The following is a 24275-nucleotide window of genomic DNA, read 5'->3' on the forward strand; positions in this document are numbered from 1 at the left end:
GTCACCCCAATATTAAAGGATTTGCCTTACCAGATGTAGGTTTTGCAGAACAAACATCGCGTATCTTGAAACTGGCTATGTACGCCGATGACATAACTGTTTTACTTCAAGATAAAAACGACATGGAAACGGTTTTGAAAATTATTGATGATTTTTCCAATATATCTCGCTTAAAATTAAATAAAAGTGAAACGGAAGCAATGTGGTAGGGATCGCGTAAAAACTGTCAAGAGAAATATTGCGATATTAAATGGAATACCCAGGTTAAAATCATGGGAATTAGTCAGTTTTAAAAATGACATCCCGGCCTCTGAAATTATGGAAAATTGGTCCAAAAAGACTTGAAAAAGTTGAACAAATCATTTGCAGATGGTCAAGAAGAAATTTAAGTATAAGCGGCAAATTATGTATTATTAAGTCCTTCTTAGTTTCACAATTTGTTTACGTTATGCAGGCGCTTCTTGCCCCTGTTAAAGTTCTCGATAAGTTGAATACTATTTTGTTCAGGTTTCTCTGGAAAAGGAAGTATTCAAATACAAAAGCCTTTGAAAAAGTTAAACGAAATGTATTGTGTAATGTGGTGGAAGAAGGTGGTATTAACATGATAAACGTCCACGATATGCAGACTTCTTTTTTACTGACATGGGCAGCAAAACTTCAACAACAAAAACATGAACCGTGGACAACGATTCCGTTAAGTCTTTATCAGGTATTGGGAAGAAATTTACTTTGTTTTAAAGCCACAACACTACTAAAACCAAGGTATTGAATGCATTCGATCAAACTTTTTGACAGAAGTTCTCTTAAAATGAATCCATAATAAAGCATTGATTTATGAGAGAGAAGATCGCTTTGGCGATCAATGTTTGTGGAACAATATAAAAGTGGTTTATAAAAATAAAAGCTTATATTTAAAAAAATGGATAGAAGCGCATTTAGATATGGTGAAAGATATTTGGGTTAACGGAGATATGATTCCTTTTAACCAACTGTGCACAAAGAAAGGATACAGTCCCTCTAGATTTTTTGAGTACCGCGCAGTGAAGACTGCTGTGCGAGCGCTTGCACTTCGCAAAAACACAGCCAGCCCGCGAGCAGGCGAACACAATAATGACCTTGACACACGGAACCCTGTGATCATTAACCCCTCCGCGAGAAAGATTCGCATGCTGATAGTCCAGTCTAAAGCGAGCGAGCCTTGCGCTGCTACATTTTGGTTACATAAATATCAGGTTAAACTAGATCACAGTCATTGGCTGTTAGCAAGCAAATGTACAAAAGAAGAAAGATTGCGATTGTTACAATGAAAAATATTACATAATATTTATCCCACGAATATATTATTAAATAAAATGAAAATTAGAGAAACAAAATTATGTACATTTTGTAAACACATTGATTATGTTGAACACTTTTTTTGTCAATGTGAGAAGTTGACGAGCTTTTGGGAAAATGTTGTCCATTATATTTTTAGAAATACAGGATCAAATGTGCACCTCTCAGAACACGATGTCTTGTTTGGTTATCAACCTAGTAATATATGCCAAAATAATAAGGTACTTAATCACATTATTTTGATTGCAAAAATGTGTATTAGTAAATATTAGTATGGTGATAGATACGATTTGAATAGTATCATTATTGGAAAATAAAATGTACATTAGAAGATTGTGAGTAATGTATAAGTCGAGATGAGGTGAAGTGATATATGACGTTTGTGAATATTATGAGGGGGGTGGGAGGGAGCGGATGGACGAGAATAAGAAAAACAAAAAAAGAGAAAAAAAAGGAGAAAAAAAAAGTAACCATCTATGGCTCCTCAATTGCTTTTTGTATAAACAACCATGCAAACCACACAAAAAAAACCAACAAAAAAAGAAACCGGTTTTCTCCAATTTAAAAAACCCAAAAAAAAACAAGTCGCGTAAGGCGAAATTACTACATTTTAGTCAAGCTGTGGAACTCACAGAATGAAACTGAACGCACTGCATTTTTTCACAGTGACCGTAGTCCGCCGCTCGCGCAAAACCAAGTGAAACTGACGAGACTGTTTAGCGCGGTGATGGTTTCGCTGTGCTGCATAGCACGCTTTTCTGTACCTCTCTTCGTTTTAACTTTCTGAGCGTGTTTTTAATCCAAACATATCATATCTATATGTTTTTGGAATCAGGAACCGACAAGGAATAAGATGAAATTGTTTTTTAATCGATTTCGGAAATTTGATTTTGATCAGAATTTTTTATATTTTTAATTTTGAGAGCTTGTTTTTAATCCGAATATAACATATTTATATGTTTTTGGAATCAGAAAATAATGAAGAATAAGATGAACGTAAATTTGGATCGTTTTATAAAAAAACAATTATTTACAATTTTCAGATTTGTAATGACCAAAGTCATTAATACATTTTTAAGCCACCAAGCTTAAATACAAAACCGAAGTCCGACCTTTGTCGAAGATTGCTTGGCCAAAATTTCAATCAATTTGATTCAAAAATGAGGGTGTGACAGTGCCGCTTCAACTTTTACAAAAAGCCGGTTATGACGTCATCAAAGACATTTATCGAAAAAAAGAAAAAAAATCCGGGGATATCATACCCAGGAACTCTCATGTCAAATTTCATAAAGATCGGTCCAGTAGTTTACTCTGAATCGCTCTACACACGCGCACGCACACCGGCACAAACAAAACTTGACTAAATGTAAAAAGAGAGAGAGAGAGAGAGAGAGAGAGAGAGAGAGAGAAAAAGAGAGAGAGAGAGAGAGAGAGAGAGATGATAATGATGATGATGGAACTTTATTTTTCAAGGATAGAGGTTTAAGGTGACGCCTTTTCTTACAACCGGTCCTTACTTCTAATACAAATGTCTAATAAATGATAAACAAGTAAAGCAACATGACAAATAAACAAAGTAAACGAACGAACCAGCAAACAATCGACAAGTAAGCAAACAAGCAAATAAACATAAACAACAAAATGACAAAGTAAGGAACATACAAATCAAAAGCAAAACATGCAACATATTAATTGAGGTTATACATGTAAAGTGATCGACGGTTAAAGTTCCATCCTCACCTATTCACACTTTACTGACACTATACACAACCATCAGTGTGTATAGGAAACAGGTACTTAACGTCTTCGTCCGTACGGGTTACACACTGTGTATAGCCAAACGGTACCTAATGTGGATTTCGTACGTACAGAAGTCACACAGATCCGTCTGCGTATGACCGGTACCTAAGGTGCTCCTCGTCCGTATGTGTGTATGTGTATGTGTGACGGTGTGTGTGTGTGGTGGTGGTGTGTGTGTGTGTGTGTGTGAGCACAAAGTATTCCTACGTGTATTTTGCAAATGCACAGTTAACAAGTTTGAAAATATCTCATGTCATCTCCAACAAACGGCTTAATTCACACACACGCACGCACAAAACATAATGAATCTTATATGTATGACTACCTTGTAAAAACACACACAACACGTTTACATGCACAACTGGTGATATAAAACACAATTTTAAAAACAATGTTTTTTAATCAAATTTAAACAAAAAAAGTAATACTTAGCTGATAAGTTATATCAATAAAACAATAAAAATAAAAACACAAAATGCATGTATACTATTACTACTATACTGTACCGCAGTACTATGTACTGTAGTACTATAGTACAAAGTACCACAGTGTACCATAGTACAAAGTACTTCGTACCATAGTACTACTGTAGTACAAGGTACATCACAAAAAAGTACCATAGTACAAAGTACTAGGTACTATAGTACTACTGTAGTACATGGTACATTTACTAAAAAGTACCATAGTACAAAGTACTAGGTACTATAGTACTACTGTAGTACATGGTACATTTACTAAAAAGTACCATAGTACAAAGTACAAAGTACTATACTGTACCACAAAGTACTATAGTACATGGTACATTTACTACACAGTACTATAGTACAAAGTACCATGTACTACAGTATGTACTATAGTACATGGTACATTTACTATAGTTTACTATAGTACAGGGTACATTTACTATAGTTTACTATAGTATACTATAGTACATCGTGTGGTACTTTTTCAGCTGGGGTATCTGCACAGTTATAAATTATAGTCACGCATAAAATTCAACAAATACATTAGAGAGAGAGAGAGAGAGAGAGAGAGAGAGAGAGAGAGAGAGAGAGAGAGAGGGGTCAGAATTTCACGAGGCAAAAATCTTTGACAGTACACAACACCCCCCCCCCCCCCCCCCCCCCGAATGATGGAGTGAAGTCCCTTGCTACAGCCCTGTACTTGTGTGATCCACGTGTTGTGTGAAGCGCAATAAGCTTATTGTTATTGCATTGGACGTCTGCTTGGAAGCACTCTCATAATTTGTGGATGTTTCTTGCCTTTTTTGATTCAGTGAGACTTCTCAGGTAGCTTTTGCTGATCAGTATGGATGCATTCTAGAAGGCTGTCACCCTCGCGTTTAACCACAGGCGGAAGGTATCGTTCACTGGACCACTACTTCCATAGAAAGACTACTTTCTATGGAAGTAGTGGTCCAGTGAACGATACCTTCCGCCTGTGGTTTAACGAAGATTAGATGCCGCAGACTGGCGTTCATGTACAGCTAGTACGATATGTTTCAGTGTGGGGACAATACATGTGTTGTTTTGTAGGGGGTGACTAGGTAGGTCATTGGCATTGTACGTTGTGGGTGCATTGACCTAGAAAACTGGTCCTGGGGTCGGTTACATCTGTGTTGTTAAAACGTTGCCACTGTCAGAAAGAGACCGTTGTTTTACACTGCCTGTCATTTCAAAGGTTTGCATCAAATGTGGGAATGCGTCTAAATTTATATCAATGTAATGTTATCATGCTCAATTGTGATATCAATTAGGTCTAATCTTTGGTAATAGTTTATTGACTTTGCTAATGATTTTTGCTGCAGCAGAAACAGAGGCTATCAATTCATTGTTGTATGTGAATAGGAAGATTTTACAGCCTTTCAATGGGGGACGGATTTGTTATGTCAGCATTATACTCTCAGAGCTGTTGTTTTTGTGTTGCTTCTTGTTTCAGAGTCCACCAAACTCTTTTCAGACTTTTCTGGGGTAATCTCTTTAGTTTGAAATGTTGAAGTTTTTTTCAGATGATATCATGAAGGAAAATATATTTGAATAGACCTCAGTTTATTAGTTCCTGAGTCTTTGAGAGTATTGTTTTGTTACATTGATATCTGCTATCATGCATTATATCTCTGTGCTTTTGAAAAGACAGTTAATTGTCTTCAGCTGATGTTTAAAAATGTCCTCATTGAGATCTATTAACCCTTAGGCTGGTTGTCGCGATACTTTGCGTATACTGTCACCTGGTTGTCACGACATATTTCGCGCTACTGGCTCAGTCTGTTTGGTCGGTCCCGATTACCTCCCATGGATGCGAAAACCTATATGACCGTTTTTCTTTATTTTTCTCTCTGTTAGTGTTAATTCACCAGTGGCTATGTAACATGTGTAACAGAATTGCACCAGTGTAAGGGTTAATACAATTCACGCACATGCACTCGCCTATGGAAGGCAAAAAACCGACTCCTTACAGTTGTTTCACTGTCTGAGAACACTGTGAGTGCTTTTTGTGTGTACATGTATAGGTGTACTCTTGGCAACTTTATATTCTGTCAGAACAGATGATGCATACATGTATGCCTTTCACCCTCCAGCCATCCATGACCAGAAAAAAAACCAAGTCATGTCAATTTGACAGTACCGACTCAACTTTAAAAAAAAACCCACCATTCAGATATATGACATTATCCCCGAGTACGCTAGTACAAGGGTCCAGCAGACTTTAATTGTGTGTCTGTGTGTGTGTCTCGACTTGTGTGTCTGTGTGTGTGTCGGGAAACTACTGGGCGCAGTTCGTTCAAAAGTTGATACACTAACTTGATAATAGGTCCGATTGATCGTATTAAAACTTCATAATGTTACCTGGGACCTAAATGCGAAATAAACCACAAAAAAAGACTTGGCGGTGGGAGGAATTCGCGGTGCAACAGCCAGCCAGGCAGTCTGATAGAACGGTGCAAGGTCTCGGCAAACCAAGACTATGCCATACTCGTAGCAAAGCCGCCGAATCCCAGCTGAAAAAGTACCACACGATGTACTATAGTATACTATAGTAAACTATAGTAAATGTACCCTGTACTATAGTAAACTATAGTAAATGTACCATGTACTATAGTACATACTGTAGTACATGGTACTTTGTACTATAGTACTGTGTAGTAAATGTACCATGTACTATAGTACTTTGTGGTACAGTATAGTACTTTGTACTTTGTACTATGGTACTTTTTAGTGAATGTACCATGTACTACAGTAGTACTATAGTACCTAGTACTTTGTACTATGGTACTTTTTATTGAATGTACCATGTACTACAGTAGTACTATAGTACCTAGTACTTTGTACTATGGTACTTTTTTGTGATGTACCTTGTACTACAGTAGTACTATGGTACGAAGTACTTTGTACTATGGTACACTGTGGTACTTTGTACTATAGTACTACAGTACATAGTACTGCGGTACAGTATAGTAGTAATAGTATATATGCATTTTGTGTTTTTATTTTTATTGTTTTATTGATATAACTTATCAGCTAAGTATTACTTTTTTTGTTTAAATTTGATTAAAAAACATTGTTTTTAAAATTGTGTTTTATATCACCAGTTGTGCATGTAAACGTGTTGGGTGTGTTTTTACAAGGTAGTCATACATATTATAAGATTCATTATGTTTTGTGCGTGCGTGTGTGTGAATTAAGCCGTTTGTTGGAGATGACATGAGATATTTTCAAACTTGTTAACTGTGCATTTGCAAAATACACGTAGGAATACTTTGTGCTCACACACACACACACACACACCACCACCACACACACACCGTCACACATACACACACACACACACACACACACACACAAATCCAGTCACACACACGCTCGCACGTGCACACACACAAACACGTGGGAACGCACATATTCACTTAGGAGAAAGGACTTTTGTAACGTCAGATGTACATAAGTATAGTTAGTTTTTTTGTAAACAGTTAGCATCAAATGTGAAATTAATTTTTCATTAACGTTAGCTGGAAACGCTTCTCACAAAAAAGTTTTCAAAAGAGAATTTAACAATTGCTTTAAAAGTTAAAGGATAAGGATACGCGATAAGGATAAGATTTTATATAGTCCTGTGAGGTTGCCCTCATGGAAATTCGGGCTGCTTTCTCCATGGGGAAAGCGAGCTGCCATACAGTATACGGCGGTACCCACACATTTTGTTTCCTGCATGCGTGTATTCATGTTTCCGAGCCCTGAGACTTTCGCTGTGAACTTGGGTTCTTTATCGTGTGCATGCGGCCACCGAGGAGAGTCTGCACGATGTTGACTCTAGGAAATAAATCCCTCGCCGAACGTGGGGATCGAACCCACGCCGATTGCGACAACTGGTTTTGAAGACAGCGCCTCTACCGACTGAGCTATTTCCCGCCCGCCCGAAACGCTTAGTAAAATGGTCTGCAGTGAAATTTTGAAACAATACCTTTTTTATGTTAAATTTAACGTTTGCCAAAATAATTCTTCATGTAGGATCAAGTGCAAAGTTCTTGGTTTGACCTGAAGTTGACTGAATTTTGCTGTGTGTACAATATTGTTTCATTTTAAATAATTTGAGAGAGAGAGAGAGAGAGAGAGAGAGAGAGAGAGAGAGAGAGACAGAGACAGAGACAGAGAGACAGAGAGAGACAGAGAGAGCGTTGTGGCATACAAGCATTACAAACAAGTGTTTTTTCACCCATGCAGAGAGGCACCCCTATTCTAATCACATCATATACACGGACATTCACACACACACACACACACACACACACACACACACACACACACACACACACACACACACACACACACACACACACACAATATGAGATTTAAAAAAAAGGTTATGGAATATGTACACATCGAATGCTTAACAGAGAGAGAGAGAGAGAGAGAGAGAGAGAGAGAGAGAGAGAGAGAGAGAGAGAGAGAGAGAGAGAGAGAGATCATAATTAACTTTGTTACGTCAGGATAAAGGTTTTAGGCTTAGCCTCAACTTCCAACCTGTCCTTGCAGGGCCGGACTACCGGGGGGGGGGGGGGGTGTTATGGGGGTTGCGCATGTACATGTACCTCACTTATTTAAAACATTTTTTATTATTGTTTATTTTATGCCGTTTCATGCAAGGAGCGACCATTTTCCTATCTCAGAATATGACCTACCCATCAGCTTCAGGGGGCTTTGCCCCCTGACCCCCACAAGGGGCTCTGCCCCTTGACCCCGCTAGGGAGAACATCCCCCTGGACCACCACTGGCAACCCCCACCCCCCCCTCTCTCCTCTTTGCCTAGTCCGGCCCTGCCGTGGAACATATACAGAGAATAATTGTAAACGTAAGCAAAAGACTGCACACCCACACACACACACACACGCACGCACGCACACGCACATGCCGCACTCACGCCCACACGCATGCACACACACAAACCGCTGACATTCGCTTACCAAAACACACACACACACACACACACACACACACACACACACACACACATATATACCCCCACACCCCCCCCATACACACATCCCCCATACACACACATACTGCGTAAACTCACACACCGTCACACACACACACACACACACACACACACACACACACACACACACACACACACACACACACACACTTGTGTGCGTTGCATATCTATGCACATGCTAAAATGAACAGAGCAGTACCTAAAAGGAACTGTAACTCATAAAATTAAATAACTAGTAAAAACATTTAAGTTTTGGTTGAGTATATATATACATAAAATATTGGACTAGCAAAGTCATCAAACACAAGACCAAACAAAAACAAAAACAAACTGAGCCGGCTACTTTCGATACGAAGAAAGGGTTCGCATGCGAGAGTTATGTCCCTTAAAAATCGAAGAGGAGACCACTCCGAAGTAAATCAAGGGACAGCACTAGTAACTGATTTTCAACGAACGAACGAAGAAAGTGTTTGCACCAGGGAGATTGGAAAAAAGCGGGCTACAACATCACGAAAGGAACCCACCAAGAGAGTGTAACCATAATTCAGAGAGCAGAAGATGGATCTGGACTGAGAAGTAAGCCTTCAAGAGTTTTCCACGTAATCGTATCCAGATTCGCTCAGGAGTTATCGAGTGATTTGCAACTGTAACTGCCAAGTCATCGACTATCGAGTGAGGAGTACGTATAATTATTCTTTACTCCCACAACTCTTTTTCACTATCACTGTCACTACCCGTATCCGAATATTTTTGAGATTTGCAAAGTTTATACCATTGTGAGAATCTGAATCTGATACAATTACAGTGACCATTGGGCCGTCTGGTTGGTTTTTTTCTTTTTGAGTTTGAGTTTGATGTTTTTACTTTGAGTTTTACTTGTTTGTTGATTCTATCTGGATCTGGCTGCCCCACATGGTGGTGTTCGTGGGGAGTACGTGACAGAGGCGGACTATTTCGTTAACTGTTTACTTGTAAATTCCCATTTTGAAAACATGTATGTATACATGACTTTTTCAGATTAAAAATCTGTCGGCAATGTGGAAAAGAGGTTGAACTGGTAACAGGAACAGTGAGCTGGTTGATCAACTTGATGGCATGGCTGTACCAAATCATTCAATTGGAACGGAACCGACAAAAACACCAATGTTTCCATTCTTCTTTGTGCTGAAAGTTTACACTGACAGGGACAACAAGTAAGTGACATTTTAAACTCTTGTCTTAAATTACCCGTACCACTTGTATAACACACACACACACACACACACACACACACACACACACACACACACACACTGACACACACACACACATATTTAAACATCAAGTTTTTCTGTTCACTTTCAGTGATGGACGGCCTATCTGGTGGCCTGTAATTATTCCAGTGTCTTGGGGGCACAAGAGGCAAAACTGTTTGATGTTACTCTTTGTGTTTTTATTTCTGCATGCTTTATTTGGATTACTAGAAAACCTCTTTTTATTCCTTTGTGCAAATCTATTTGACCTTTATTCTTTTACTTTTAGTGAAAAACAAAACTGCCTGAGTTGGTGGGGAAGCTTCTGGACTCCAGGTCAAAAAAACAGTCGGCAGGGTGATGACAGATGGCTGTACCAATGAGTCATTCAGATAGAAAAGGAAGCAGACACCAAGGATTCCATTCTCTGTGCTGAAATTGTGAAAAGTTGTACTCTTTAACCAGTAAGTAAATTATTAACAACAAATTATAAAATTTCATTTCAAATTTAATGTAATTTGCAATTATATTGTACTAGCATAGCTGAATTTGGTATTTATGATCCACTTTTGTGTAATGTTTGCAACACACACACATACATTCAAATATAAACTGCGTCTGAATCAGTGATGGACATTTCTTGTTTGATTCACTGTCTTGGAGTTTGATCAAATTTTCAAACAAATTTTGCTTTTCTTGGGTGTGTGTTTGTTTTTGTTTAGCCCTTAATTGTGATGCACAGACAGACACACACACTTAAAGACACACTCCCTTTTAGGACCTTGCTTTTTGACTCACATGCGAAGCAAAAGTGAGTCTATGTACTCACCCGAGTCGTCCGTCCGTCCGTCCGGAAAACTTTAACGTTGGATATTTCTTGGACACTATTCAGTCTATCAGTACCAAATTTGGCAAGATGGTGTATGATGACAAGGCCCCAAAAAGCATACATAGCATCTTGACCTTGCTTCAAGGTCAAGGTCGCAGGGGCCATAAATGTTGCCTAAAAAACAGCTATTTTTCACATTTTTCACATTTTCTCTGAAGTTTTTGAGATTCAATACCTCACCTATAAATGATATATAGGGCAAAGTAAGCCCCATCTTTTGATACCAGTTTGGTTTACCTTGCTTCAAGGTCAAGGTCACAGGAGCTCTTCAAAGTTGGATTGTATACATATTTTGAAGTGACCTTGACCCTGAACTATGGAAGATAACTGTTTCAAACTTAAAAATTATGTGGGGCACATGTTATGCTTTCATCATGAGACACATTTGGTCACATATGATCAAGGTCAAGGTCACTTTGACCCTTATGAAATGTGACCAAAATAAGGTAGTGAACCACTAAAAGTGACCATATCTCATGGTAGAAAGAGCCAATAAGCACCATTGTACTTCCTATGTCTTGAATTAACAACTTTGTGTTGCATGACCTTGGATGACCTTGACCTTGGGTCACATGTATTTTGGTAGGAAAAATGTGTAAAGCATGTGAGTCGTATGGGCTTTGCCCTTCTTGTTTCATATTTTCTGTGAATAACCTTTGTGAATCATCAATCAACGGCCTTTTTAAGACACCCAGGGGTCCTTTTTAAGGCCTATTTTTCTCAGATATTTTGAGGTCTAACAAGGGGAGTTCCACTGTATGAGCAAGCCTTAGTTCTATGTTTAAGTATAACAATGGGTGAAGTGCATCTGACTTTATATTTGTCATATCATTTTAAAAGCCCTAAAAAGTTTTGTTGATCATCATTATAAAAATACAGTCATGAAATTTCTGGCTGGATACTCAGTCCTCTCTTGTGTTACAGATGCTGTGAAGCGACAGGAGGTGCTCCTTCAGCAGATAAGGACAACAACAAAGAGTTTTGTATCACTTTATGGAACTTGTTATATCTTTCAGGGTCCTAAATGGAGGGTTTCACTGGAGCAGTGACTGTTGGACAAGTGCAGGGTGTGTTTGGACCTCCTGGATCAACATGTGTGCAGAACTGCTTAGGGCTTGAACTTCATGGGTGTGTGTAGGAAATTTCATATTAGATTTTGATATTAACATATTCCTGTGGTGCTATATAATTTAAATTATATGAGTAAATGAATATGTCTGTATGAATGTACGTATTTGCTGTGTCATTGTGGCATAGATATATAGACCTATAGCAATAACAAGACATACATGCTGTGAATGTATGCTTTTATGCTCTCCTTGTACAAATCTGAATTAACTGAAATTTTTCTTAATGGCCAAGCACAGCCAGCTCTTTTCGACCTTTACATAGGGCCACAGTCAGAGATTGTAGAGTACACAGAGACCATTCATACTTCTTTGCGCTAAGGTAGGACTGCAGGTTATGTTTTTATCACGGCTTTGTCAACATACTGTCATTTCTGTCCGGCTGACAGTGCTGCAAACATTCATTGGATTGAAAATGTGTTTGTTATTGTTTGTGAACATCCTTTTTTAAAAGACCTGGAAAAAAGCCCCAGAACAGATTATATAGTACATAATAATATGTAATTGAATTTAAATTTTCTTTTCAAATCAGTGTCTTTTTACAAACTAGCCTTTGTTATTTTTGTGAGTTTAAGTCAGATATCAACACATACTGAATGCATAGTTCAGTCTTAGAGTGGGAGAATGTTTGAGGCATAAATTGCTTTTGACAACAACAAAAGTTCCCGGTTGAATCGAGAAGTTCCCCCAAAATAATTTTATTACACATGCCTAAAGCCAGCATAGTGCAAGCAGATTTATTTGTGTATGTGCTTGTATAACATGTACAAAGACAGATAATTTGTACAAGTGTTGGCTCTTCATTTTTAATTATTTTTTCAGGATCCTTGGGGGGTTCCCCAGTATCTGTGACTTTAGGACAACATATCGAGTTCTGGTGGTTTTTTGACCTAATGGATCAACATATGTGCAGACCTGCTGAGTGCTTGAGGTAAATTGGTGCATTTAGATATATATTGTTTTGCCTACCTGAGAGATACCACCCATGTGTCATGATGTGATAAATGAACCATCTCTTCACAGGCGTGTCTATCATGTAAATGAGGTTGGTTCAAACAACATGTCTGTCAGGGATGTCATTTTCCACTGCTTATGCAAAATCTCCGAGACAAACTTCATTCTCAAAACACTCGCGAGAAAATGGCAAGCCCAAACGCGTTACGAGAATTACTTTGCATCTGTGACTTTGTAATCATGAGCAGTGGAATATATAAGGTCCCTGCCAGACCAGCTTGCCATGACCTCAATAATATGCCCATATGTGCGTGTATGGTTTAGTTACTACATGGGTTATCTCTCCGGTACGTAGGAATTGAAAACAGAATACTTCATGGCTTGCTGTGTGGCACCAGATTTACACTTATTGCTTTTCAAATATTGAAATATTCACGACGGGCGCATTGTACACGCAAGCACAAGACCAAGTGCGCACGGAAAAGATCCTGTAAACCATGTGGGAGTTCGGTGGGTTATAGAAACACGAAAATACCCAGCATGCCTCCCCCGAAATTGGCGTATGCTGTCTGAATGGCGGCCATACACGTAAAAATCCACATGAGTGAACGTGGGAGTCTTAAGCCCATGAACGAAGAAACAGAAGAAGAAATAATATTCACTTTTACTTGTGTAAACCCAGTAACACACAGTAGGCTATGTAGTGTTCTCTATTTGTATCATTGAAACGCTTCTGTCCCGTCAATCACACTTTAAATTGCCTTATATTTTGGATGACATATGCCACCCCTTTGGTATTCCACTGATAATAGTTTAATGTTTTAGCTAAATAGTTTCAGCTAATCGCTATGGAGTATGCAAACACTGGAATTATATGCGATGAAACACTCAAGCTGCTTTCTCTTGCTTATAGCTGAGAGCAGCACTGTAGCTCAGTGACTGTCGGGTGGAGGATCCAATTCCTGCCTGTTTCCGACATAATGGATCAACATGAGTGCAGACCTGCTGAGCGCCTTATCTTCTTGGGTGTGTATAGATGTATACATTAAAGGCACAGTAAGCCTCCCGTAAACCATCACAGAGCTCCCCGAGCGTCTACATACAGTACAAGCATACTTCCATTTGAACGCTCACCGAACGGGAACATCCTGGCTGCTTTCTGTCGAGCGTGAAAAATTTTCAAAGAATTTATTTTCGTGGACTTGGTCCTCTACAACAATGGCGCCTCGTTTTGGTGCTGGACGGCTGTTATGAATATTCAATACCGGAAATCACGCCCGGACAGTAAGCCTCCCGTAAACCATCACAGATACTGTCAGGCTTTTACACACAGTACAAACACCCTTCCATTTGAACGCTCACCAAACGGGAATATCCTAGGTGCCCTACGTAAAGAGCGAGCAATTTTTAAAGAATTAATTTTGCCGATTGAACTCAGGTCAAAAATGAGTTACTTCCCTTCGGGTCTCATTCTATCGATGTAAACTGGCGATAGCCGTGGATCGATGATTATCAGAATGTTTTTGGACCGTGGTGCGTTTTTGCGCTAGACCTAACTTTTAAAATCTAAATAATAAATTGACAGCTTGTCACACAAACATTCTTTAATCATAAAAGAATTCTTTTTTCATCAAGACAAGATCAGTACAATTCGAAGTTGTGAAAGTTTGAAAAAAGAAAAGCCCGGAAGCAGGGTCACGCAAGGGTCGTAGCAGACGGCGGTTAATGCATATATCACCGTTCCTCTCAACAGTCAAAAACCATCGCTAGAGTTTTTGTGAACCACAGCCGTTTGTTTCGTGCATAAAAACGTGCTATTGTAGATAAGCTCACATGGAGTCGCATTCAAATGACTAACTGACGACTACATTGTGAAAAAAGGGAAACTGGATCACACTGGTTCACGATGGCTCAGGGGTAAGATAAACCACGCAAAAATAAATTATTTGAAAATTGTTCGCTCTTTATGGAGGGCACCTAGGATGTTCTCAATCGGTGAGTGTTTAAATGAAAGGGTGTTTGTATTGTAGTCTGTGTGTAAAAGCCTGACCGTATCTGTGATGGTTTACGGGAGGCTTACTGTGCCTTCAATTGTATTCATAAATTCACACACCCACACACACACACACATACTGACAAAGACATTCATATTCATGCCTGCACACACGCAAGCACAAACATACACGCACCAGCACGTTTCAAACCCCCACCACCACCACCGTCTCAGTCGGTGCAGCTGTTTCGGAGCCTTTAGTCATCATAATACACACACAGACGGACACAACTTTTAAAAGTTAGATATATATGCACTAAAAGCCACGGCACTTTAAGTTAGGTTTCATTATCATTCTCTTAAAGTTTGGCCCTCTTTGCTTCAGTCTGCATGCTTTCTCATAGTCATACTGCTGTGTCATTGCAGGTTTCATTCCATGCTCTGGTGTGGGTGTCATAAGCAAGAGAGCCTCCTGTTCACTTCCAGCAGATGACTGCATGGTGAAGGACCTTGATACCACTTACAGACGTCAAAGCAGCTAGCTAGATGCCATTGGAGAACAACCAAAACTATTCAGCGGGTGCCATCGGCGAACATAAATACAAGTTACAGAACAGGAAAGCAGATATCACTGGCAAAGGGAACCGGACAGCAGCTACAATAAACTTAATCAGATGCCTGTAGCAAATAATCTGGACACCAATCACAAATCAAACAGATGTGGAGGACAGAGAACATTTCATGTGATTATTGCCACATATATAACCCTGTTTTGAAAAAAAGGGACATAACGCCACACTATATACTTTCTGGTTGCATGCTGAAAACTCTCCATTGGACATTTAGTGAGTTTTGACTCACCAGGTCAGGAGAATGTCACTGATGGGGAGCATAATTTGGCTGACTTACAATGGGTAGACAGAATTGAACATTGTTGTTTTCTTGCATGGTTTTCGGGATAGACTTTACAAAGTTAACATACTGCTATGGTTTGATCAATTTCAAACATGACCACATTTGGCATTTTTTCAAAACCACATTTTTGACAAATATCAAGGATGTGTTGCGAAAGCATGTGTTCTTATTTTTCTGAAATGTTTTGAAAGCTAGATTTTTGATACTTTACAGGCTATTGAAGTTGGATGACCTGTAGATGTGACCCATGTAAAATTGATCCTCATAAACTTTTAAGTTCACAGAAATTAATAATAATAACAGAGAAATGGTATTATTTTGAATGTGTTTGAAGCAAGATCGTTGTAACTCAATAACCCCCCGTGGGTTAGGGGGAAGAATCTACCCGATGCTCCCCAGCATGTCGTAAGAGGCGACTAACGGATTCTGTTTCTCCTTTTACCCTTGTTAAGTGTTTCTTGTATAGAATATAGTCAATTTTTGTACAGATTTTAGTCAAGCAGTATGTAAGACATGTTAAGTCCTTTGTACTGGAAACTTGCATTCTCCCAGTAAGGTCATATAATGATATATTGTACTACGTTGCAAGCCCCTGAAGCAAATTTTTGATTAGTGCTTTTGTGAACAAGAAACAATTGACAAGTGGCTCTATCCCATCTCCCCCCTTTCCCCATCGCGATATAACCTTGAATGGTTGAAAACGACGTTTAACACCAAATAAAGAAAGAAAGTAACTCAATAACTTTATCTGTGTAAGGTCACACACATACAGGGTTAGATGACATCAAGTCAGCTTGATAGTTTGCATTATTCAAGTTCAGATTGGGGTAGAGTTCCGGTCAATAATAGGGACAATCATTGTCTCCTTTGATTGTTCACAGAGTTTTCATGTACTGTTGTATGCATGGTCACTTTCAAAGCTAATCATAGAAATTTAACTTGGCTGTAGGGGAGATAATTTTGAGAAAATATGTGTTGTGCTAAAGATGAATTCCCACAAAGAAGAGTGCTATAATAAATCTGTTTCGTGCATTTTATTATTACTTGTTCTGGTTAACAGGGTTATAAAAAAATTGCATTAAAGCTGTTTCTGCATTGGGACATTTACCAAAAATCAACAGCTTGGTTACTCACTGTGCAAGATGGACACCTTATTTAAAATTATTATTTAATTGAGTCTTTTACATGTTAGTGGATATTTTAAAATGTTCTTACATAAGTTTGACTATTAATGCTCTGCCGAAAAATGAAAATAAAATTTAAAACATGTGATGAACCTTTACTTTCCTACCAAATGTGACAGATTGACTGCAGCGAGTGGCCTGATCGTGCACACACACATTCAATTCACACAAAACAATTGATTCAGCAAAAATTGGGGCCACATTTACATACAGTGTAATTTTTAAGGCTATGGTACTTTTTCAAGAAAGTACTGCAGTATACTATAGTAAACTGTAGTAAAAGTACTATAGTACAAAATCTACAGCAACAAAAGTACCACACTGTACTATAGTAAACTATAGTAAAAGTACTATAGTACAAATGTACCATGCCAAAAATACCACGCTGTACTATAGTAAACTATAGTAAAAGTACTATAGTACAAATGTACTCTACGAAAGTACCACGCTGTACTACACTTTACTCTAGTAAACTGTAGTACATGTACTCTAGTAAACTATAGTTTACTATAGTTTACTATAGTATACTATAGTACATTTTGGCAAAAAAGTGCTCAAAATACTATAGTACATTTAAATGTACTATAGTTTACTATAGTATACTATAGTACATGTACCACAATGTACTATAGTACACACTAATGTATTGTACTATAGTACTTTTTGTACTATAGTTTACTATAGTACTAGTACTATGGTACACCATAGTACAATTCAATGTACTATAGTACTTGTACTATAGTAAACTATAGTATACCATAGTACAATTCAATGTACCATAGTACTTGTACTATAGTAAACTATAGTATACTATAGTACAAGTACTATGGTATACTATAGTACATAGTGTAGTACTTTTTTACTTGGGATGGTACCGTAAACCAAGAATAGTGACGTAAGAAAATAGAATGTCGTCTTTTGATTTGGAACGTGACATGTTTTAGAATGGAGATGTGGTAGTGTGTGTGTGTGTGTGTGTGTGTGTGTGTGTGTGTGTGTGTGAGAGAGAGAGAGGGAGAGAGAGAAGGAGTGAGGGAGAGAGAGTGTGTGTGTGTGTGTGTGGGTGTGTGAGAATGTCTGAAGAGTACTCGGGTCCAGCGCGAGCGTTTTTTATGAAATGTTGTTATCCACCAAATTGAAAGAAAAGAATCTTGGAATATCATCTGGAAGAATTCACATTATCTTTCTATTCATACCAGGTACAAATATAAACACTATTTCATTATAAAAACGGGCGGGGATGTAGCTCAGTCGGTAGCGCGCTGGATTTGTATCCAGTTGGCCGCTGTCAGCGTGAGTTCGTCCCCACGTTCGGCGAGAGATTTATTTCTCAGAATCAACTTTGTGTGCAGACTCAGTCTCCTCGGTGTCCGAACACCCCCGTGTGTACACGCAAGCACAAGACCAAGTGCGCACGAAAAAGATCCTGTAATCCATGTCAGAGTTCGGTGGGTTATAGAAACACGAAAATACCCAGCGTGCTTCCTCCGAAAGCGGCGTATGGCTGCCTAAATGGCGGGGTAAAAACGGTCATACACGTAAAAGCCGTGGGAGTTTCAGCCCATGAACGAACAAACAAACAATTATAAAAACAATTAGTTTTGGTCTTCTCTTGAAAATCTGTCCACAACAAGTTACGACAAAATTCCATGAAGTCGATTTGTGAATGCAAAAAGGGAAACCTCTGATCTGTCTTGATTGCTGATGTTTATTTATTTATTTGACACACAGGAGAACATGGCGCCAGTCAAGGTGCTGCTGATTGGCAGCGGCGGGAGGGAAAATGCACTGGCATGGAAACTGGCACTGTCATCTCAGGTGGAGAAGGTGTTTGTTGCCCCTGGCAACGCTGGAACAAACGATGGAAGAAAGATGGAGAATGTTGGTGAGTATTGTGTGAGAATTGGGGGGGGGGGGGGGGGGGGGGGTGATGAAACAGTATTGAAGACCAGTGTTGGGTTTATATTGTCTTTTTTTGTTTTATGTGCACATTGTCTAATGTCTTGAAATATAACAAAAACTCTTATGGTAAATTTACGGAATGTTTGATAATTGACAACACAAAATCTTTACGAGTAATTAAGTCAACCCATGGGTGAACAGACAAATAGTAATGAGGAAGCTAAGTCCCAAGGGATTCTGTTCTATTATACATGTCACCCTATTTTCCTAAAATAAATACGTTTAAACCAAATAGAAGACTTATCTTGAGTGTTTCTTCCAATGCAAAAAGAACCAACTGATCTCTTCAAAATAGACAATTTTTGGAAATAACTCCATTGGATTTGTATGGATTGTGGAAGAGTGACCTTTTCTTGCAAAACCTCTTACAAACATGTGAGGGGCCAGTCACTAACGAGGGGTGTGTCTAAACATGGGCGTGTTTCCACATGTTTCCGACACTCCCCTCGTTAGTGATTGGCCCCTCCAATTCGTCTTTTACACCATGCTTGTTTGTTTTCAGATGTAAGTGTGAAAGATTTTGAGGCTGTGTCTGCGTGGTGCCAGGAGCAGGGTATCTCATTGGTACTTGTGGGTCCGGAAGACCCTCTTGCTGCCGGCATAGCTGATCATCTCACAAAGAAAGGTTGGTTTCACGATGGTACCAGGCCAACAAACGAATACAACAAAATCTGATTACAAGGCAAACAAAAATTAGGGTTGGTAGGTTGATTACTTTAAAAAAAATTACGATTATGGTAGTCGTGATATTTTTTTTTACCCAGGTGCATATTGCTTTCATTGGTCAGAACTCGTGCAAACTGTGACCCTGGATGTTGTAGAAGAGGTGCTTTCCTTGTAAGTTCTCGAAAATTTAGTTGTTATTTTTTTAATGTCAAAAAAAGCTTTGTGAAAAAAAAGGTGGGTCTGAGAGCCAGACACACTGAATTTTTGTGTGTTAGGTCTTATCAGTCACTGATGCTAACATAATACGAAATGACTGATTGTTTTTTGCTGGGAGTAAGCAACAAACAAAAAAATATGCATTTCAGACATGCACTGATGCAGTCCTCTGGGATTGAGAATGACTCCCCTGATTCTGAAGTGTCTTGTTGACTTATGATGATTCAGTCAAATGTCAAAATGAGTTGTGTGCTGAATAATGACTGCCTGCATTTTTTTCAGTTGCAGCATTTTGTGTGTGTGTGTGTGTGGTATATATTTCATGCAGCCCTAGTGGGGGCCCGGTAGCTCAGTTGGTAGAGCACTGGACTTGTGATCGAAAGGTCGCTGGTTCGAATCCGGGCCGGGACGGACACGGGTCAACTTAATGTGCAGACCCAGAGACGGAAGCCATGTCCCACCCCCGTGTCATCACAATGGCACGTAAAAGACCTTGGTCATTCTGCCATAAGTGCAGGTGGCTGAATACACCTAAACACGCAGACACCTGGGTAGCGCGACTCCGTTGCTGCTAGCTTTCCACTGGGAGGAAGCGACCCGAATTTCCCAGCGATGGGACAATAACGTAATGAAAATGAAAATGAAATGAAATGAAAATGATACTGCTGTCCATTTCTCATTCAACAAAGATTGAACAGGACTTCGCCATACACTGAGGATGTCTGTTACTTTTCTTGTTGCTTCTCATACAGTGGCACCCCCCCTTTTAAGACCCCCCACTTTAAAACTCCCTTTTTTTAAGACCCTGGTTTCTCTGACTTTCTGTTCATAACCTGTGTAAAGTTACCCCCATTTTAAGACTTCTTCCTTTTTAAGCACCCCCCGCTGGTTAGGGGGAAGAATTTACCTGATGCTCCCCAGCATGTCGTAAGAGGCGACTAATGGATTCTGTTTCTCCTTTTACCCTTGTTAAGTGTTTCTTGTATAGAATATAGTCAATGTTTGTAAAGATTTTAGTCAAGCAGTATGTAAGAAATGTTAAGTCCTTTGTACTGGAAACTTGCATTCTCCCAGTAAGGTAATACATTGTACTACGTTGCAAGCCTCTGGAGCAAATTTTTGATTTGTGCTTTTGTGAACAAGAAACAATTAACAAGTGGCTCTATCCCATCTCCCCCCCTTTCTCCGTCGCGATATAACCCTTCGTGGTTGAAAACGACGTTAAACACCAAATAAAGAAAGACCAGTAAGGTAATATATTGCACTACGTTGCAAGCCCCTGGAGCAAATTTTTGAGTAGTAGAGATGGGATAGAGCCACTTGTTGATTGTTTCTTGTTCACAAAAGCTTGTGAACAAGAAACAATTAACAAGTGGCTCTATCCCATCTCCCCCCCTTTCCCCATCGCGATATAACCTTCGTGGTTGAAAACGACGTTAAACACCAAATAAAGAAAGTAAAGAAAGTTCCTTTTTAAGACCTGATTTTCTCAGATTTGTGGAGGTCTTAAAAGGGGGGTTCCACTGTGTCATACAGGTATTACCCAATGTAGGCGCTGTGTTTTGCAGGAATTGCGTGCTTTGGGCCCAGCGCTACGGCAGCAGAAATTGAAGCCAGCAAGGACTTCGCCAAGCAGTTCATGTCACGGCAAGGCATCCCTACAGCACGGTTCCAGTCCTTCACTGATGCAGAGGAAGCATGCAAGCACATCACCGGGTGATTTATGATAATCATGATGATAATAATCATAAATCACTTTTTAGGAGAGTTAAAGGATTTGTAACAAAATATCGACTTTACCAATATTCAACTCGTAAGTATAGCTGTAAAGGCAGTCCTGAATTGAGCCCGAACTCGACTTCGTGAAGTCTTTTCATCGAAAACTCGGTACTGAAGCTCCTTGCGGGCAGCTTCGCAAAGTATAGTTAGCATAGTCGACTTTTCCCAGTTAATTTGAGGCTTTTGTTGTTGGTGCTGATCTTTTTATATTTAGTCAAGTTTTGACTAAATATTTTAACATCGAGGGGGAATCGAAACGAGGGTCGTGGTGTATGTGTGTGTGTGTGTGTGCGTGTGTGTGTGCGTGTGTGTGTGTCTGTGTGTGTCTGTGTGTGTGTGTAGAGCGATTCAGACTAAACTACTGGACCGATCTTTATGAAATTTGACATGAGAGTTCCTGGGTATGAAATCCCCGAGCGTTTTTTTCATTTTTTTGATAAATGCCTTTGATGACGTCATATCCGGCTTTTCGTGAAAGTTGAGGCGGCACTGTCACGCCCTCATTTTTCAACCAAATTAGTTGAAATTTTGGTCGAGTAATCTTCGACGAAGCCCGGACTTCGGTATTGCATTTCAGCTTGGTGGCTTAAAAATTAATTAATGACTTTGGTCATTAAAAATCTGAAAATTGTAAAAAAAAAATAAAAGTTTATAAAACGATCCAAATTTACGTTTATCTTATTCTCCATCATTTGCTGATTCCAAAAACATATAAATATGTTATATTCGGATTAAAAACAAGCTCTGAAAATTAAATATATAAAAATTATTATCAAAATTAAATTGTCGAAATCAATTTAAAAACACTTTCATCTTATTCCTTGTCGGTTCCTGATTCCAAAAACATATAGATATGATATGTTTGGATTAAAAACATGCTCAGAAAGTTAAAACAAAGAGAGGTACAGAAAAGCGTGCTATCCTTCTTAGCGCAACTAATACCCCGCTCTTCTTGTCAATTTCACTGCCTTTGCCATGAGCGGTGGACTGACGATGCTACGAGTATACGGTCTTGCTGAAAAATGGCATTGCGTTCAGTTTCATTCTGTAAGTTCGACAGCTACTTGACTAAATATTGTATTTTCGCCTTACGCGACTTGTTCTCTTTTTAATAGCGTTCCACGCCTTGCCTCTGACGTTTCAGTGTAAGCTACAGAGCACTAGTGGTGAAGGCGAGCGGGCTAGCGGCGGGAAAGGGAGTTGTGGTGGCCAGCAGCAAAGACGAAGCGTGCCAGGCTGCCCGTTCCATGCTGTCCGACAAGTCCTTTGGCGCAGCAGGGGAGACTATCGTGGTGGAAGAGCTTTTGCAAGGAGAGGAAGTCTCTGTGAGTAAAAGCCTGCGTGCTTGTCAAAGCTGGTTTTGGTAGTGCGGTACAGTGGAACCCTCCTTTTTAAGACCCCCATGTTTAAGACTCTCTTCATTTTAAGACTATTTTCTCAGATTTTCTGTTCGTATCCTCTGTAAATTTACCCCCATTTTAAGACCTGATATTCACAGATTTTTGTTTAGGTCTTAAAAGGAGGTTCCACTGAATTACTTACCATGTGAGACTGCTCTGGTAAAAGCGCACCTTCCGTAGTTCATTTGTCTGAAATTTTAAAATCTATATAGGTTACATACCTCGGAGTCCTGGATAGCTTGCATATATATTTTCCTGAGGGTCGATTTTTAGGTATTCCTGAGCCTCAGTACTTTACACCAGGTGCTAGCTCTACTCTGTGTTTACCTGTTTGTGTGTGTGCTCATTATAGTGAAGTGAGGATGCAGTGTGTGTTTACCTGTTTGTGTGTGCGCTCATTATAGTGAAGTGAGGATGCAGTGTGTGTTTACCTGTTTGTGTGTGTGCTCATTATAGTGAAGTGAGGATGCAGTGTGTGTTTACCTGTTTGTGTGTGCGCTCATTATAGTGAAGTGAGGATGCAGTGTGTGTTTACCTGTTTGTGTGTGCGCTCATTATAGTGAAGTGAGGATGCAGTGTGTGTTTACCTGTTTGTGTGTGCGCTCATTATAGTGAAGTGAGGATGCAGTGTGTGTTGACCTGTTTGTGTGTGCGCTCATTATAGTGAAGTGAGGATGCAGTGTGTGTTTACCTGTTTGTGTGTGCGCTCATTATAGTGAAGTGAGGATGCAGTGTGTGTTTACCTGTTTGTGTGTGCGCTCATTATAGTGAAGTGAGGATGCAGTGTGTGTTTACCTGTTTGTGTGTGCGCTCATTATAGTGAAGTGAGGATGCAGTGTGTGTTTACCTGTTTGTGTGTGCGCTCATTATAGTGAAGTGAGAATGCAGTGTGTGTTTACCTGTTTGTGTGTGTGCTCATTATAGTGAAGTGAGGATGCAGTGTGTGTTTACCTGTTTGTGTGTGCGCTCATTATAGTGAAGTGAGGATGCAGTGTGTGTTGACCTGTTTGTGTGTGCGCTCATTATAGTGAAGTGAGGATGCAGTGTGTGTTTACCTGTTTGTGTGTGCGCTCATTATAGTGAAGTGAGGATGCAGTGTGTGTTTACCTGTTTGTGTGTGCGCTCATTATAGTGAAGTGAGGATGCAGTGTGTGTTTACCTGTTTGTGTGTGCGCTCATTATAGTGAAGTGAGGATGCAGTGTGTGTTTACCTGTTTGTGTGTGCGCTCATTATAGTGAAGTGAGAATGCAGTGTGTGTTTACCTGTTTGTGTGTGCGCTCATTATAGTGAAGTGAGGATGCAGTGTGTGTTTACCTGTTAGTGTGTGCG

The 24275-nt window shown here is 39.4% G+C and overlaps 1 protein-coding gene across 2 annotated transcripts in view; it reads left to right on the forward strand.

The window, feature by feature from the left end:
• Nucleotides 1-4280: 4280 nt before the first annotated feature.
• The window catches only part of LOC138978624 (trifunctional purine biosynthetic protein adenosine-3-like), a 46928-nt gene continuing 26933 nt past the window's right edge, over nt 4281-24275 (forward strand). The window contains exons 1-5 of one of the 2 annotated variants that reach the window (XM_070351387.1): nt 4281-4424; nt 18654-18807; nt 19387-19509; nt 21335-21482; nt 22690-22870. In XM_070351387.1, coding sequence (XP_070207488.1) covers nt 18660-18807; nt 19387-19509; nt 21335-21482; nt 22690-22870 — 600 coding nt within the window. In that variant the 5' untranslated portion in view covers nt 4281-4424; nt 18654-18659. Of the gene's footprint in view, nt 4425-4769; nt 4816-18653; nt 18808-19386; nt 19510-21334; nt 21483-22689; nt 22871-24275 lie in introns of those variants that run through there. The other variant, XM_070351388.1, reaches the window with a different exon arrangement.

This window comes from Littorina saxatilis, linkage group LG10, assembly GCF_037325665.1.
Source record: "Littorina saxatilis isolate snail1 linkage group LG10, US_GU_Lsax_2.0, whole genome shotgun sequence".
Lineage (NCBI taxonomy): Eukaryota > Metazoa > Mollusca > Gastropoda > Littorinimorpha > Littorinidae > Littorina > Littorina saxatilis.